At 64.7% G+C, this 12,918-nt stretch overlaps 1 protein-coding gene across 3 annotated transcripts in view; it reads left to right on the forward strand.

Moving 5' to 3' along the window:
* The first annotated feature begins 216 nt into the window (after nt 1-216).
* The window catches only part of LOC111156258 (polycystin 1, transient receptor potential channel interacting), a 40,815-nt gene continuing 28,113 nt past the window's right edge, over nt 217-12,918 (forward strand). For all 3 annotated transcript variants that reach the window (XM_022517026.1, XM_022517025.1, XM_022517024.1), the window contains exon 1: nt 217-431. In XM_022517026.1, the coding sequence (XP_022372734.1) occupies nt 217-431 (215 nt within the window). The remainder of the gene's footprint in view (nt 432-12,918) is intronic.

Raw genomic sequence — 12,918 nt, forward strand, 5'->3', positions numbered from 1 at the left:
ACCGGCCGGCCGTGGACGCAGAGCGCGGCCGGGCCCGAGCGCCGAGCGGACGTCGCGCAGGCAGACAGGCCGCTGCCGCCGCCGAATCCCGCCCCGCGCCCCGCCATGCCGTCCGCGGGCCCCGCCTGAGCCGCGGCCACCGGCGCCGGGCGGGCTCAGGGGCTCGGGGAGGGGGGCTCGGGGCCGGGCCGGGGCCATGCGCGCGCTGCCCTGACGATGCCGCCCGCCGCGCCCGCCCGCCTGGCGCTCGCCCTGGGCCTGGGCCTGTGGCTTGGGGCGCTGGCGGGGGACACCGGGCGCGGCTGCGGGCCGTGCGCGCCCCCCTGCCTCTGCGGCCCGGCGCCCGGCTCCGCCTGCCGCGTCAACTGCTCCGGCCGCGGACTGCGGACGCTCGGACCCGCGCTGCGCATCCCCGCCGACGCCACCGCGCTGTGAGTACCTCGCCGCCCCGCGCCGCGGGCCGGGCGGTTGCCATGGCGCCGGGCGGGCGCCGGGACTCGGGGGCGCCCGGGGCGTGGGGCGGCCTCGGCTCGCCTGCACCCTAGACTCCGGGGAGAGGCCCGGCCGGGCAGGCCGCCGGCCTGGCGGGCCTCGCAGGGCGTGGGCGCGTCCCCGGCCTCTGAAGGGGAAACGGAGTGCGGGCCAGGCCTCTCCCAGGGCGAGGCTCCAGCGCAGTGAGGTCGACCCGACTAAATAAGGAAAACCCGGGACCGCGGGCGGCCCTCAGCCTCCCTGGCCTGGGCCGGGGCGAGGCCGAAGAATCCCGGCGTCTGCGAACGCAGAAACGTCCCACCGGGTGGGGCTCCGCAGTCGCGAGTTGGTGGGGGACCTGAGACAGCGCGGGGGCAGGGTGGAAGGTGTTCGAAGGGAACCGGCCGACACTTAGACGACAATTACGGACTAATAGGATGCAGCCTGGCCTGGGGGATGCTCTGCACCTGGGAGCCCTGCAGCGGGAAGCCAGGAGGAGGAGAGCTCCGTCTGGGATGGCGGGGAGGGCTTCCCGGAATAGGTGTCTGGACAGAGATGTGAAGGATGTCTGAGGCTTGGCCCGATGAGGAGTGGGAAGGTGGCGGGAGGACCGGAGGAGGGAACCGTGTGGCCAGGGCAAGGGGGTTGTGCGGGAGTGGGGCAGGACGGGAGGGGCCCGGGTTCCTCAAGGGCTCTGATGTGGTCCCCGGACAGTGGGCATGTGGGGTTGCAGAAGTAGTTCAGAACGCTTGCGGGCTGTTGTGCGGTTTCCGTTTTGGAAGTGATGGTGTAGCCTCCATGGAGAACTTGTCACTTTGTGAGCCGTGTGCCAGGCTCTGGCTGTGATGGATGGATGCCCTCTGAGGCAGAGGTACAGCGAAGATGGCTTTTTACACGCGAGAACACAGACTCAGGTGCTGGGACTTGCCCAGGTTACAGGCTGTAGCCAGCACGTGGCAGAGCTGGGTTTGACTGAGGTGCTCAGGACCCGGAGTTGGAACGGATGAGTGCAGGGACCAGCATTTGCAGACAGTTGTCCCTGGGCTAGCTACAGGCTCAGGTCTGCCTGTCTGCATTCCTATGGCCCTGTTGGGGTTTCTTGGGCACTTTCAGAAGCCAGGACTCCCAGCTGTCTTTGGCCACATGCTGGAATCCACTGGGGGGCATTTAGCGTTCTCAGGCTTGTGAAATCTGGAGATGGGTCCTGGAATTTGGTTCTGTAATATTCCCTGGGTGCCTCCAGCGTACGGCTGCCTTTAATTTGGGGACCGATGGTCAGCGTTCAGATGAATTTGGATGCTGGGGAGTAGGTGGGTGGAGTAGGGGTGGATAGTTCTCCTGTGTGCTCTGGAGGTCTTTTGGGCTTTGGTGTGTGGGATTGCGGTGGGGGAAGAGCAGGCTCTCCAGGATTAGCTGGGGGTCCTGAGGGAGAGTCACGGTGGGCCTGCTGCTTTGCTGCCTGACCCCTTGAGCATTTGCCATCCCGGCTGTCTCTGTGGAGATGGGCTTCTTGCCTTCACCAGGATAACTGGATCCGGTCCTCGTTTCTGGATACTGTGAGTAAAGATGCCTCCGTTTCCGGGGGGCTGGAAGCTGCTGAGGTCAGGCCTGGCTCCTTCTGGTTATGCTCTGTTTCCCCAGGTCGTGATGCTGAGCTGGCCTCCAGGAGCTGTGTAGGAAGTAAACAATGCGGGGGGCTCAGTCAGGGGCCTGCAGCAGGGTGTGGGCTCTGGAGCCTCTTGGGCACAGTGATGGAGCCCAAGACTAGAGCCTTGCATGTGTCCTGTAGGATCTGCTCCTGGGTTTTGGAGGTCCTGGGAGCTGGTGGCCTGGCCTGGCCCGGCCTGAGCCGGCAGGATTCCCAGGGTTGCTGGCCCCTCTGAGCTTGCAGTGGAACCCTGAGACACGGGGGGATGGAGAACAGGGGAGACCCTATGGTGTTCTTTATACCCCAAAGCTACCTGTGGGAGATTTCTGGAGGCTGGGGACCAGGAACCCAAGAGAAACTGGGCTCTCTCTTGGTTCCCCCAGCCCCCAGCCATTCTGTCTGTCGATCCAGCAAGCCCCGTCCTCAGGGAGAGGGAGACAGGGGAGTTCTCTCTAAAGCAGAGGGGCTGAGTGCATAGATGTCAGGCAGCCTTCCAGGTGAGGGTGTGCCCCACAGCCCTGCCTTCTGGGTGGCACCAGCGTCAGCCTCTTCTGGGCTCAGGCCTGATACCTCTGTCACGGGCCAGACCTGCATATAAGGCCCATGGCTGGCCCACAGGGGCGTTTAGGCCTCAACAGGCAGGGTGGGCTGGGTTGGCGGTGCTGCTGGAGGTGGCCTGAGAGAGATGACATTACTCGGCAAAGTGTTGCTGTTGTCCCAGGTTTCAATCTTTCTTATGGTGAGTTTGAGTAGGCCCAGAGGTAGACAAAATTGTGTGCTGAACCTTGTGACTCTTCGCCCTCCGTCCTGTCCCTCCACGCCTCCACCTCCCGCCTTCTTTGAGCCAGCGGCCGGCTGTCCTGTCCTGTGGCGTATGCCCAGGAGCTGGGCGTCTCGGAGTGTCCAGCCACCCCGTGGTCACCCCGAGATGGTGAGAGATTCCCTGATCCCACCTGCGCCGGCATGTTTAGGTTTCCGGTTGTCCGCGGTTCTTCTAGTAGTTTGAATCCGGACCCAAACAAGGACCACACAGTGCAGCTGGTCAGCGTCTTTTGTCCTCTGATGATGTATCTACCCTCCCTCGTCTCTTTCCCTCCTCACGCGACCGTTGACAGTGGTGCCGAGAGCGTCTGCTTTTGGACTCGCCCCCGTGGTGTCATCCAGTGTGTCCCCTGCCCTCTGTTTCCTGTAGCGGGATGGCCGCTGCAGGGTGGTGTGGTGCGGGAAGCCACATTTCCAGCCCTCTGGAGGCGCTTGCGGCCGGCGGCTGTTGCGTGGACAGGCCCCCAGAGCCTCAGGATGTTCGTCACCAGGGGCCATTCAGAGGGGACGGTGCTGCTCCCAGTGTTGTCTGTCAGTTTCAGGTGTGGTTTCCAGCCGTTTATCGGGGCTCGTGCTGCTGACTTCAGCCACTGGTCTAGGACGAGGCTTAGGGCCTCAGTAGGGACATGGTTCATTGATGGAAATATCAGGGCCTTGGGGTCTCTTATCAGCTGGGAGTGTACTTGGAGCCTTGCCCTTTCTCGCCTGGGCCCCTGAATGTCAGGAGAGTTTAGGAGACTGGAGGAGGCTAGGCCTTTAGCGTCTGCATGGCACATGGGTGCGAGGGAAGGTGGTCCTTGGGGGGAGCACACGGGCCTGGTGTGTGCGTGACATGTTAGGCTGCATGCGCCACATGTGTTGCTGCCTTGAGGACGGGCCAGACCACAGAGGGTCCCCTCCCCAAACCCTCACCAGGCAGAGAGCCTGGCTGCTGTGTGCCCGGCCCTGTGTGCGGGGGGGGGTCTCTGAGGCTCAGATATCACCGTGACGCTGGCGATGGGGAGGGGCTGCTTTGGAGGGCTCCCTGGGGGCCACCAGTGTAGGTGACGTTGAAAGGTCTGAGAGAGAGCACCCAGACAAGGGACAGCCTGGAGGAATGTCTGGGGCTGCAGGTGCTGGAGGCATGGGGGTGCGGCCCTTATCTAGATGGATGGGGACAGCCCTGAAGGGCCCCAGACAGAAAGGGCACAGAACACTGGCTGCTGGGTGGGAATGGGTGTCGGGAGGGTCCGGGGGTCCTGCATGCCCAGCAGCTCTCACTCTCGCGTCCCCTGAGGTGTGCAGCGTGGCCGGCTGGTGCTCGGAATTGAGGATGTAAACGCATGTGTACTGGCAGTTTCCCGAGGGGACACGGATGCCCGTTGGTGAGAGCTGTGGCCAGGAGGACATGCTGTAGGAGGGCTCCCTGCCGGGGCCGGGAGGTGATGGGGAGGCTCGGACTGCACCTGCAGGGCTCGGTTCTTGAAGGGAGCAGCACCGAGCACCCAGTTCCAGCAAGCCTCGGGAGCTGGGTGGTGCCTGGGAGTTGGAGGACCCGCCCTCGAGGGGAGCGCGCCCACCCGCCAAGCCGCTGCCCGGTGGAGAGCGCCTGCAAGCCTCTTACCTGGCGAGGACTCGCAGCCAGAAGGCTTGTTGAAGACCTGAAGACCGCAGCAGCGGCGGGGCTTCTTGTGGATTCTCCGCCCTAGTGAGATAAAGGGTCCAGTTAGGAGGTGGGTGAAGGGCCCGAGTGGACATACCTCCAGAGAGGACACCTGCCCCGCCAGCCCGAGTGGACGCCGCACACGCGGCTTCCGGGGAGATGCAGGGGGCTGCGGCACCATGCCCCACATGCCTGTGTGGACAGCTGTCTCCGAAGGCGGATGGCAGCCGGCATCTGGAGGGTGTGGACACGTCGGACCCCCACCCGCTGCTGGTGGCCGCGGCATAGGGCGGCGTGCTGGCAGCCGTCTGCCGGCTCCTCCGTGTGTACCCAAGAGAAGGGAAACCTGGGTCCACACGGAAGTCTGTACACGCACGCTCACAGCGTCGGGTTCCCCGGAGCCAGAACGTGGGGACAACGCAGGGGTCCAGCAACAGAACGCGGTCTCCCACTCGCTGGAGTGCTGCTTAGCCGCCCGCAGGAGCCCCAACACCTGCCCCAACCCCTGCAGGCCCTGAAGCCGGACCCAAGAGGCCACATGTGGAATGATTTCCATGGTAGGAAACGTCTGGAACAGGCCAGTCTGTGGAAGCCGAAAGCAGACTGGTGTATCTGGCGGGGGTGGGGTTGGGGTGTCGGTTTGGGGGTGAGACTGTGGTGGAAGGAGATGGCGCTCGTCGCACGACCTCGAGAACTCACCGGAAACCAGCGAGTTGTCCGCTTCACAGTTGGGAGCTTTATACCATGTGAGGCGGCTCCAAATGGAAGATCAGATCTCTGGAAATGGCCATGGGTGTGCGCCCTGCGCCCCGCCACTGGGTCATCCCCTCTGTCCGCGCTTGCCATGCGCTGGGCTCCTTGCAAAGCCTGTTCTGTCCTTTCTGTCACGGTGTCTTGCACAGTGCTGTGGGCTTGGAAGCATTCTTGGTCCCATTTTATAGACCAGGAAACTAATGCTCCCCGAGGTTGTCACTTCCTGGGGTCACACGGCTGGGGGTTGTGACAGAGACACGACTGCATGAGCATGCTCTGGGGCACACCCCCGGGACTGCACACGGGCCTGGCCCCCGGTGCTAGCGGTGGGGGGCTCCCCCCCGGTGGGACCGAGTGGGACTGGCTGGGCTCTGGGCTCCGGCCTCCGCTGCTGGCTCAACCCTTCCCCGCAGCTCTGTCCTCAGTGTCCCTCTGCTCTCTGTGCTACGGCCCTTCCCACGGACTTCCTGTCTGGTTCTGGGAGGGAGGCATGGGGACCCAGGAGTTGGGATTCTGCCCCTGGATCAGACCTGGTTCATATCCCAGCTCCTCCATTTCCTACGTGACCTTGGCCGTGTCACTCAGCCTTCCCAAGCTTCGGTCCCCTCACTCGCCAGGTGGGCATCACAAGTGGAGGCCCTTCTGGGGTTGTGGGCATGCCCGTGGGGCTCAGTGCTGGGGCCACAGCAGCCGTAACCCTTGCCAGAGTGGCCCCTCGGCTCCCTTCTGTCCACACCCTCAGAGCCCATTACCTTGGTCCCAAGCACTGGCCACCAGGAGATGGGTCCTTGCCACCTGCCACGCTGACGGGTGCACAGAGAGGACCCCTGAACGCATGTGCCGGTCACTGCATCTCTCAGACCACATGCCAGTTGGGGGGCCCGGGAGAGCCCAGGGAGGCCCGAGGTCCACGAGCCTTGCTGCCCCCTCTGCTCTGACCTCAGAGGCGTCTTCAGCACATGGCCGTGCCGCTGCTGGGAGTCGGGACCCTGGCACGTTCCTCTGGTGTTTGGGTCTTAGTTTTATGCAGTTGTGTTTCTGACGCGTTCGGGTGTGCATTTGGGACACAGTGAAGTTTTGATGTGTGACTAGAATGCGTCACTTCCCGTGTTCACCTTGTTCTGGGAGCTGGGGGGATGGTGCGGCCCTGAAATCCATGGCCACGAGGGCTGCTTGGTGCCCCTGACCTTGGCCCTGTGGCTGGCCTCTGCTGTCACATGCCCGGCACACCCTGGTGATCTCACTTGTGGTGTTGGTGAGACTCAGTTTCCCTCTCCCGGGGCCTGAGACCAGGGCATCTCCCATAGGGGCCTCCTTCTCCTCTCCTGCCCTTGGCCCTGGGTGACTTGTCACTGGCCATCGTCTTCTGATGGCTGACTGGGTGGCCCTGGAGGACGTGGCTCCCGCCCCCACATGCTGCCCATGGGATGGGGGAGTGCTTCTGCTGCCACCTGTGCTCCCCCACAGCTCTTGGGAGACCCTGGTTCTTGAGCAAGACCCGGGCTGAGGCTTGGTTTCAAGTGAGGAAGCCATTTTGGATGGAGATGCACATTTTCCTTTCCGGAACACTCTGCAGCGGCCAGCGCCAACAGCAGGAACCCAGACGGGCCCAGCCCGTGGAACACTCTGGAATGAAAACATCCCGTTTGTCCTGCTGCCGTCTGGGGTGGCGGCGGCCGTCTGGCCCCGGGAGCTGGGTGCCTGTGCCTCTCAGGCCGGCCAAGGCGGGGCCGTGTCCATGGGGTGGGCCGCGGGCCTCGGGGGCGCTGGCCGAGCGTGCTTGCAGTCCTGCTGCTGAACAGAACGCAGCTGGAAAATGCAGCTCACGTCCTTTTTTCCCGGAACACCTCGTTCTTTGTGGCTTGGCAGCCGTCTCTGCCAAGGGGCCCAGTGGTGCCCAGCCGCCCGTGCCAGGGAAGGGGCTGCGTTTGAGGCCAAGGTGGGCAGGGCTCGTTCTTTCCCCGAGGTGCCTGTGGGCCCAGGCCTGGCCAGGTGTGGTGTCCCTGACTTTACCAGTCCCTGTGCCCTGAAGGATGCTCTGGGGCCACTCTGAGAAGGGCTTCGTTTGCTTCTGGTGGAAGCAGAGAATGAGGCCAGTGCTCAGGGCAAGGCTGACAGCACTGTTGGCCTCAGGGTCCAGGGCCAGCAAACCGCCCTGGAGCCCTGGGTCAGGGCCATGCCCAGCAGCTGAGGGGGCGATGGGATGGCTAGCCACGCTGGGCTGGAAAGCTGGAAAGCCTGAGGCCACGTGCCAGCTCCCCAGCCAGGATGGGGAAGAGCACAGCCTTTCTCCTTCAGTCTCCCGATTCTGGCGACACATGGTGGGATGAGCAGGGCTGCCTCCCCGAGCCTCAGCATTCCCACCTGTGGAATGGGCTGGTCACTCCTTGCCTGACTGATTGTGACAGGTCTGAGCGCAGTTCCCGAGCACGGGCGCTGGATCCCGAGGGAGGCTGGGCACCCTTCGGTCTGGTCCTTTGCCTCCCCTTACCCTGAAGGGGGCCTCAAATCCCCACACCCTCTCCTGGGGGGCCCCGCACCCAGTCTTGTTAAGGGTCTGAAGGTGGCTGCCTCGGGGCACATTTGTCTGTCCAGGTGTGGAGGACTCCCCACCCCTCGGGCCCTCCCTGAAGTTCTGAGCTCCCCTCCCTGTCCTGGCCTGCGGCCACAGGGGCTTCCCAGGTGGGAAGCAGCAGCGTGCTGGCTGTGTAGGCCCGTCCTGCTGAGACTTCTATAGCGGGAGGGCAGAACTCGGGTGGCTGTGAGGTTGGGACCTTCCCAGGCTGGGCCTCTCCCCCTCACTTTGGAGGCTGAGACAGCCCCTCGCTGCTGCCCTGGGGCTGGCAGGCCCCTCCCTGGAGAGCCTGCCTCTGCCCCCTCCCCAGCTGGCCCTGTCCGCGTGTTTGTCTGCAAATCTGCTCCTTCCTAAACTCGAATTCATTAATTTACACATCATCATTTCCGGCCCTGGAAGCCAGCCTTGCTCACCATAAATAGACAGAACGAAAACAGAATGAGGTTATTACACTCAAACTGGCTTGGTGCTCCCGGCGGCCTGGCCCCCTCCACCCCCCCAGTCTCCCCCCCCCCCCCCCCCCGCCGCCCCCCCCCCGGGGCCCCGGGGGGGGGGGGGGGGTGCGGGGCAGGCACCGCACTGTAGCCATTCCCCTTTGGGCCAGGCCTGGCTCCTGAGGGGATATGTCGGGGGTCCTCCGTGCTGGGCTCAGGAGAACCTGGCAGCGCCTCAGGGAGAGGACCGGCCAGCCAGGGCTGCTATTTCTGGTGACGGAGGGAGGAGAACGGAGCCCTGGGCCTTGGATGGGGAGCGGGGTACCTTCTGTCCCGCCAGCGCGGCTGTCCTGTCCTCCCAGAGGAGGGAGGAGGCAGCTGCTGGCTTGGGAGGAGTGGGTTACATAACCTCAGCTGCGGCCCCTCCGGAGCCCGTTCCCCCCAAGCCCTGTTTCCAGTGCGGCGGCCAGCGCAGGGGTGGGGGTGACGGGCTGGGGCCTGGCACTCGCCCCCGCCGCTGACCACATGCGTCTGGAATGTGCAGATGTTTCCTTGGGGGCTCCAGCTGGCCCCCAGACCCCGCCCAGCATCTGGACTGGGGAACGGGCACACGGGCCACTCCTCTCCTTGGCACTGGAGGAAACTGAGGCTGCTCAGGGCTGCAGGGCAGGGTCCCAGCTTCCCTGGGGCCTCCAGTGCCTCAGGTCCAGAAGGGCAGACCGTTCTAGCAGCCACCCCAGGCTCAGGAACACCCCAGACCTGCTTGTGACCACCCCCTCCTTGGCTTGTACCTTCATGTACCCTGACCCGTTCCCGTCTCCTGGGCGCAGCCCCTTCTCCCCTCCTCCCGCAGGGGCCCTGATGTGAGCAGGGGTGGGACGCAGGTGCTGAGCCGTGTGCGGATGGGGCTAGGGAGCTGCTGTTGCTCGCCACGGGGGCCCTTGAGCACCTTCTGCTGAGTCCCTCCAGCTTGTGGCGCTGGACCCTCGCCCGAGCTCCTGCTTGAGGCAGGAAAGAGCAGCCCTGGATGTCCAGGGGCTCTTGGCGCCTGTACCCCAGGGGAGGCTGGTGTCCCCTCATGACAGTGTCTGGTCTGGGAGGCAGGGAGAGCCTGGGGGACAGCCTGGGCTCCCCAGTGGACTGCTGGGTCCCTATGGGGGAGGAGAGGGAAGGCCAGCCTCTCAATCTGATCCCTGGTGCCTGGGGAGGTGACACGTGTCTTATGCTTTCATGAGTGTATGCCTGTCACCTGGTAGTATGTGGGTCCCCAGGTCACCCACCTCCTCCCTAAGCTGGCTTGACCCCTCCAGCCTTGGCCTTGGGATCCGTGGAGTTGGCTTGAGTGGGCCTTGGAGGGGCTGGGGAGCATCTAGCTGGCCCAGAGGGTGGGCCCTGCTTGGCCCAAGACCTCTCAGGGGTGCTGTCCAGCCAGGCTGCTGGCCCTTCTCCCGGTAGGGGCCGGCCGCTGCTTGGCCAGCCCTGCTGCTTTCTTCCTTCGGGGTCTCCCTGGGCCTGCTGTGTCTCCCCTGCGGTTGTGGGACCTGGGAAACCCTGGTGTGGGGGCAGGGCTGGCCCAAGGCCTCCTTGGCCTTCCACCAGCATGCTGATGGCAAGAACTAATGTGGACAAGTGGCTGTGGGACGGAGCGAGGACCCCACCAGTGGTTTCTTCCCATGTCCCCATCCCGGTGACCCCTACAGCTCCCCCTTAGTGTCCCCTCTGCCCTTCCCCTTTCTCCCAGCGTGCACCATTAGCCACAGCCTGCCCTACACAGCTTCTCCCACACCCTGGGGCTGGGGCTCATGGCCTAGTGTGCCCTTAGGGCACCGTAGCTAAGCAGGATCCTGGGGGAGCCTGCTGATGTTTTCTGGGCACAGTTGAGTGCCGGGGGGGGAAGGGGCTCAGCTGGGACCTGGAGCATGGGGAGGGCTGTGGCTAGTGCCCTGGACTGTGTGTGACTGGTGGGCCTTTGGCGTGCGGGGGAGGGGAGCCTCGATGGGGCCGCTGGGCCAGGCAGAGCTGGGTCGAGGACGTGGCCGAGGGTGGCTCAGAGCCACAGGCCAGTGAGGCCAGGGTCAGCCATGTCCTGACGGGCCAGGGTGGTTGCTGGCTGCGTGGCCTGGACGCTGAGCTTGGCCTGCCCCTCTCCCCCCACCACCGCCGCCCCAGGGTTCTCAGGTGCCACCAGCAGTCCCCAGAGCTGCCACTCATGATGGATTTTCCAGAGAATGGGATGTGGAGAACACTTTAAGGATTTTCCTTTTTTCTTTCCTCTTCTGCCTGAGGCCCAGGCTGGGAAGCTGCCCCGGGAGCCCCTGGTGGGTCTCGCCCACGCTCACCCTCCTGTCCTGCCACCCCCTAGCCCCATCTCTCGGATGCTCTCCCTGTGGCTTCCTGTGCCCTGCAGCCTGCTGCCTTCCTTAGAGGCACGGACACCGGGAGGCTCCTCCTGCCACGGCTACTCCACGCTAGAGCATCGTGGTTGACCGTGGGTGGGAGTCCGGCTGCCTCTCACTGGTCTCCTGGCCTGGCCCACCCCCCCACCCCACCCCAGGAGTGGGTGCGGGCCGGCTGGGGTGAGCCTGAGCAGCGCAGGGCAGGCCGTGTACCCCGGAGGAAGGCCTGGCCCACCAGTCAGAAAGCACCCCTCTCCCGCCACGTGTGAGGAGGGACAGGACAATCTAGGCTCCACTGTGGGGGGCACAGGTGACCTTGCCAACGGGTCTTGTCCCCGTGTCCCCTGGCCCCCAAAGGCCTCTCCAGCCCTGGTGTTCCTGGAGCCCCAGGTCTGGGTGGAGACAGACCTGGGCGCATAGCCACACGCATGCATGCTGTCTCTCCGTGCCCTCCTTCCCCCAGATGGGAAACCCGAGCTCAGTGAGACCAGCGCCTCGTCGGGCCACCGAGCTGGGACAGGGCAGGGCTGTGGTCTGAGCCTGCATCAGGGGCAGTGCCTCTTCTTGAGGAGGCTTTGCTGCCCCAGCCTCCTCTTCGATGGGGCTCCCGGTGCCCCTTGCCAGCCTCCTTGCCTCCCGTTCCCCTCTGAGGCCCCCACTCCGGGCCCCCGGGACAGCTTGTCCATCCATTCCTGCACACCCCACTTCTACTCAAGGGTACTTCGAGTGTTTAAAACTCAGGGGACCCGCCTGCTCTCAAGCCTGGAGCTGTCACGGTGCGCCCCTTTCCGGCACTTTCTTTAGATCTCGGTTGAACAGTTGCAGGGGAGGGGCTGGTTTTGTGCCTGGATTTCTCTTGGTCTGTGTGCTGAGGGGGCTGCCCCTGCTGGTGGCTGGATGGGCTCCGGGCGCTGCCCCTGTGCACCCTGTCTCTCCCCACAGGTGAGGGGAGGAGCGTCTGTGACATCCGGGTCCCGGCACTGGGGGTGCTGCTCCAGGTGGAAACCCCAGGCCCTAGCTCCACCTGGTCCCCATGGGAGTTTCAGCCCTGCCCGCCTCACCATCCATCAGGGGAATGGGAGCCCCACTGGGCCTGGCTCCCCACTTAGGTCACAGGACCCAGACAGGATGGCGGAGCGGCCCAGCAGCAGCCCAGTTCGCAGCCCCCAGCCTTCCATGGTCTCCACGTGACCCCATGTGGCCTGGGGGTCATTTCCTGAGCCTGGTTCCAGATGTGGTCTGCGGCATCAGGAGCCGGACTGGGGGTGTGGCTCTGGGCATCCCAGCCAGCAAAGCACTGGGACCCCCTCCTCCCCACGTCCTCAGGGGCCTATGTGCATGTCGGTTCTCCCAGCAGGACCTTGTTTCCACACCAGCCTGTTCTAAGGTCCTGCTGTATTGGGAGCAGGGACATCCCCGAGGGTGGCTGTTGGGAGCTAGACACCTCCAGGCTGCCTCAGGAGCCTTGATAGGAAGGGCTGTGGCAGCCAGGTGCCCAGGGACAGGGTGTCTGGACCAGGCTGTGGTTGGGGTAGGGTGGGATCTGAGTGTAGGAGGAGCTGGGCTGGCAGGAGCGGGAAGCGGTTGGGCAAGGAGGAGGCATCGGCAGACCTCCGCCTCTGCACGACTGGGTGGTCACTGGGGGCCGGGGTAGGGCCTGGGAGAGGATTCTGGGGACATCCGAGGGCGAGCGGTGACACCTGTGAGGGCAGAGGCTCTGCAGGTGAGTCCCAGGCCTCATCAGTTTGGGGCTGCTCAGACATGGGGGCCCCGGGAGGGGGGAGGTGAGGAGGGTGCAGTGAAGCAGGTGACCAGAGGTGTCCACCAGGTCAGGGGAGGGGATGGGTAGGCGCGACCGTGGCCTCCACCTCCAGGCTGGGAGGGACAGTGGCACGGTTAGCCGCAGAGCATGTTGTTGGAAGGGCTTCGACCCTCCTGGGGGGGGGGGTGTCGCCAGCTCCGAGGGTTGTGGTTCTGAACCGTTCACAGTTTGGGGGTGAAAGTGCTTTGGGGCGCTGCTGTCAGGGGTGCGTCTCCTCGCATCTGTGACCTCTGTGTGTCTCGGGTTAATGATGTGTCCTGGGCTGGTTTTCCTGGCCGGCTGGGCTCCTCACCGTCTGGGAGCCGTGCCTGTGTAGAGCCGACCCTGCGTGGACGCGGCCAGCGCTGCCCGGCCC

This window comes from Enhydra lutris, unplaced genomic scaffold (assembly GCF_002288905.1).
Source record: "Enhydra lutris kenyoni isolate GAN:26980312 unplaced genomic scaffold, ASM228890v2 scaffoldscaffold45, whole genome shotgun sequence".
Classification (NCBI taxonomy): Eukaryota; Metazoa; Chordata; class Mammalia; order Carnivora; family Mustelidae; genus Enhydra; species Enhydra lutris.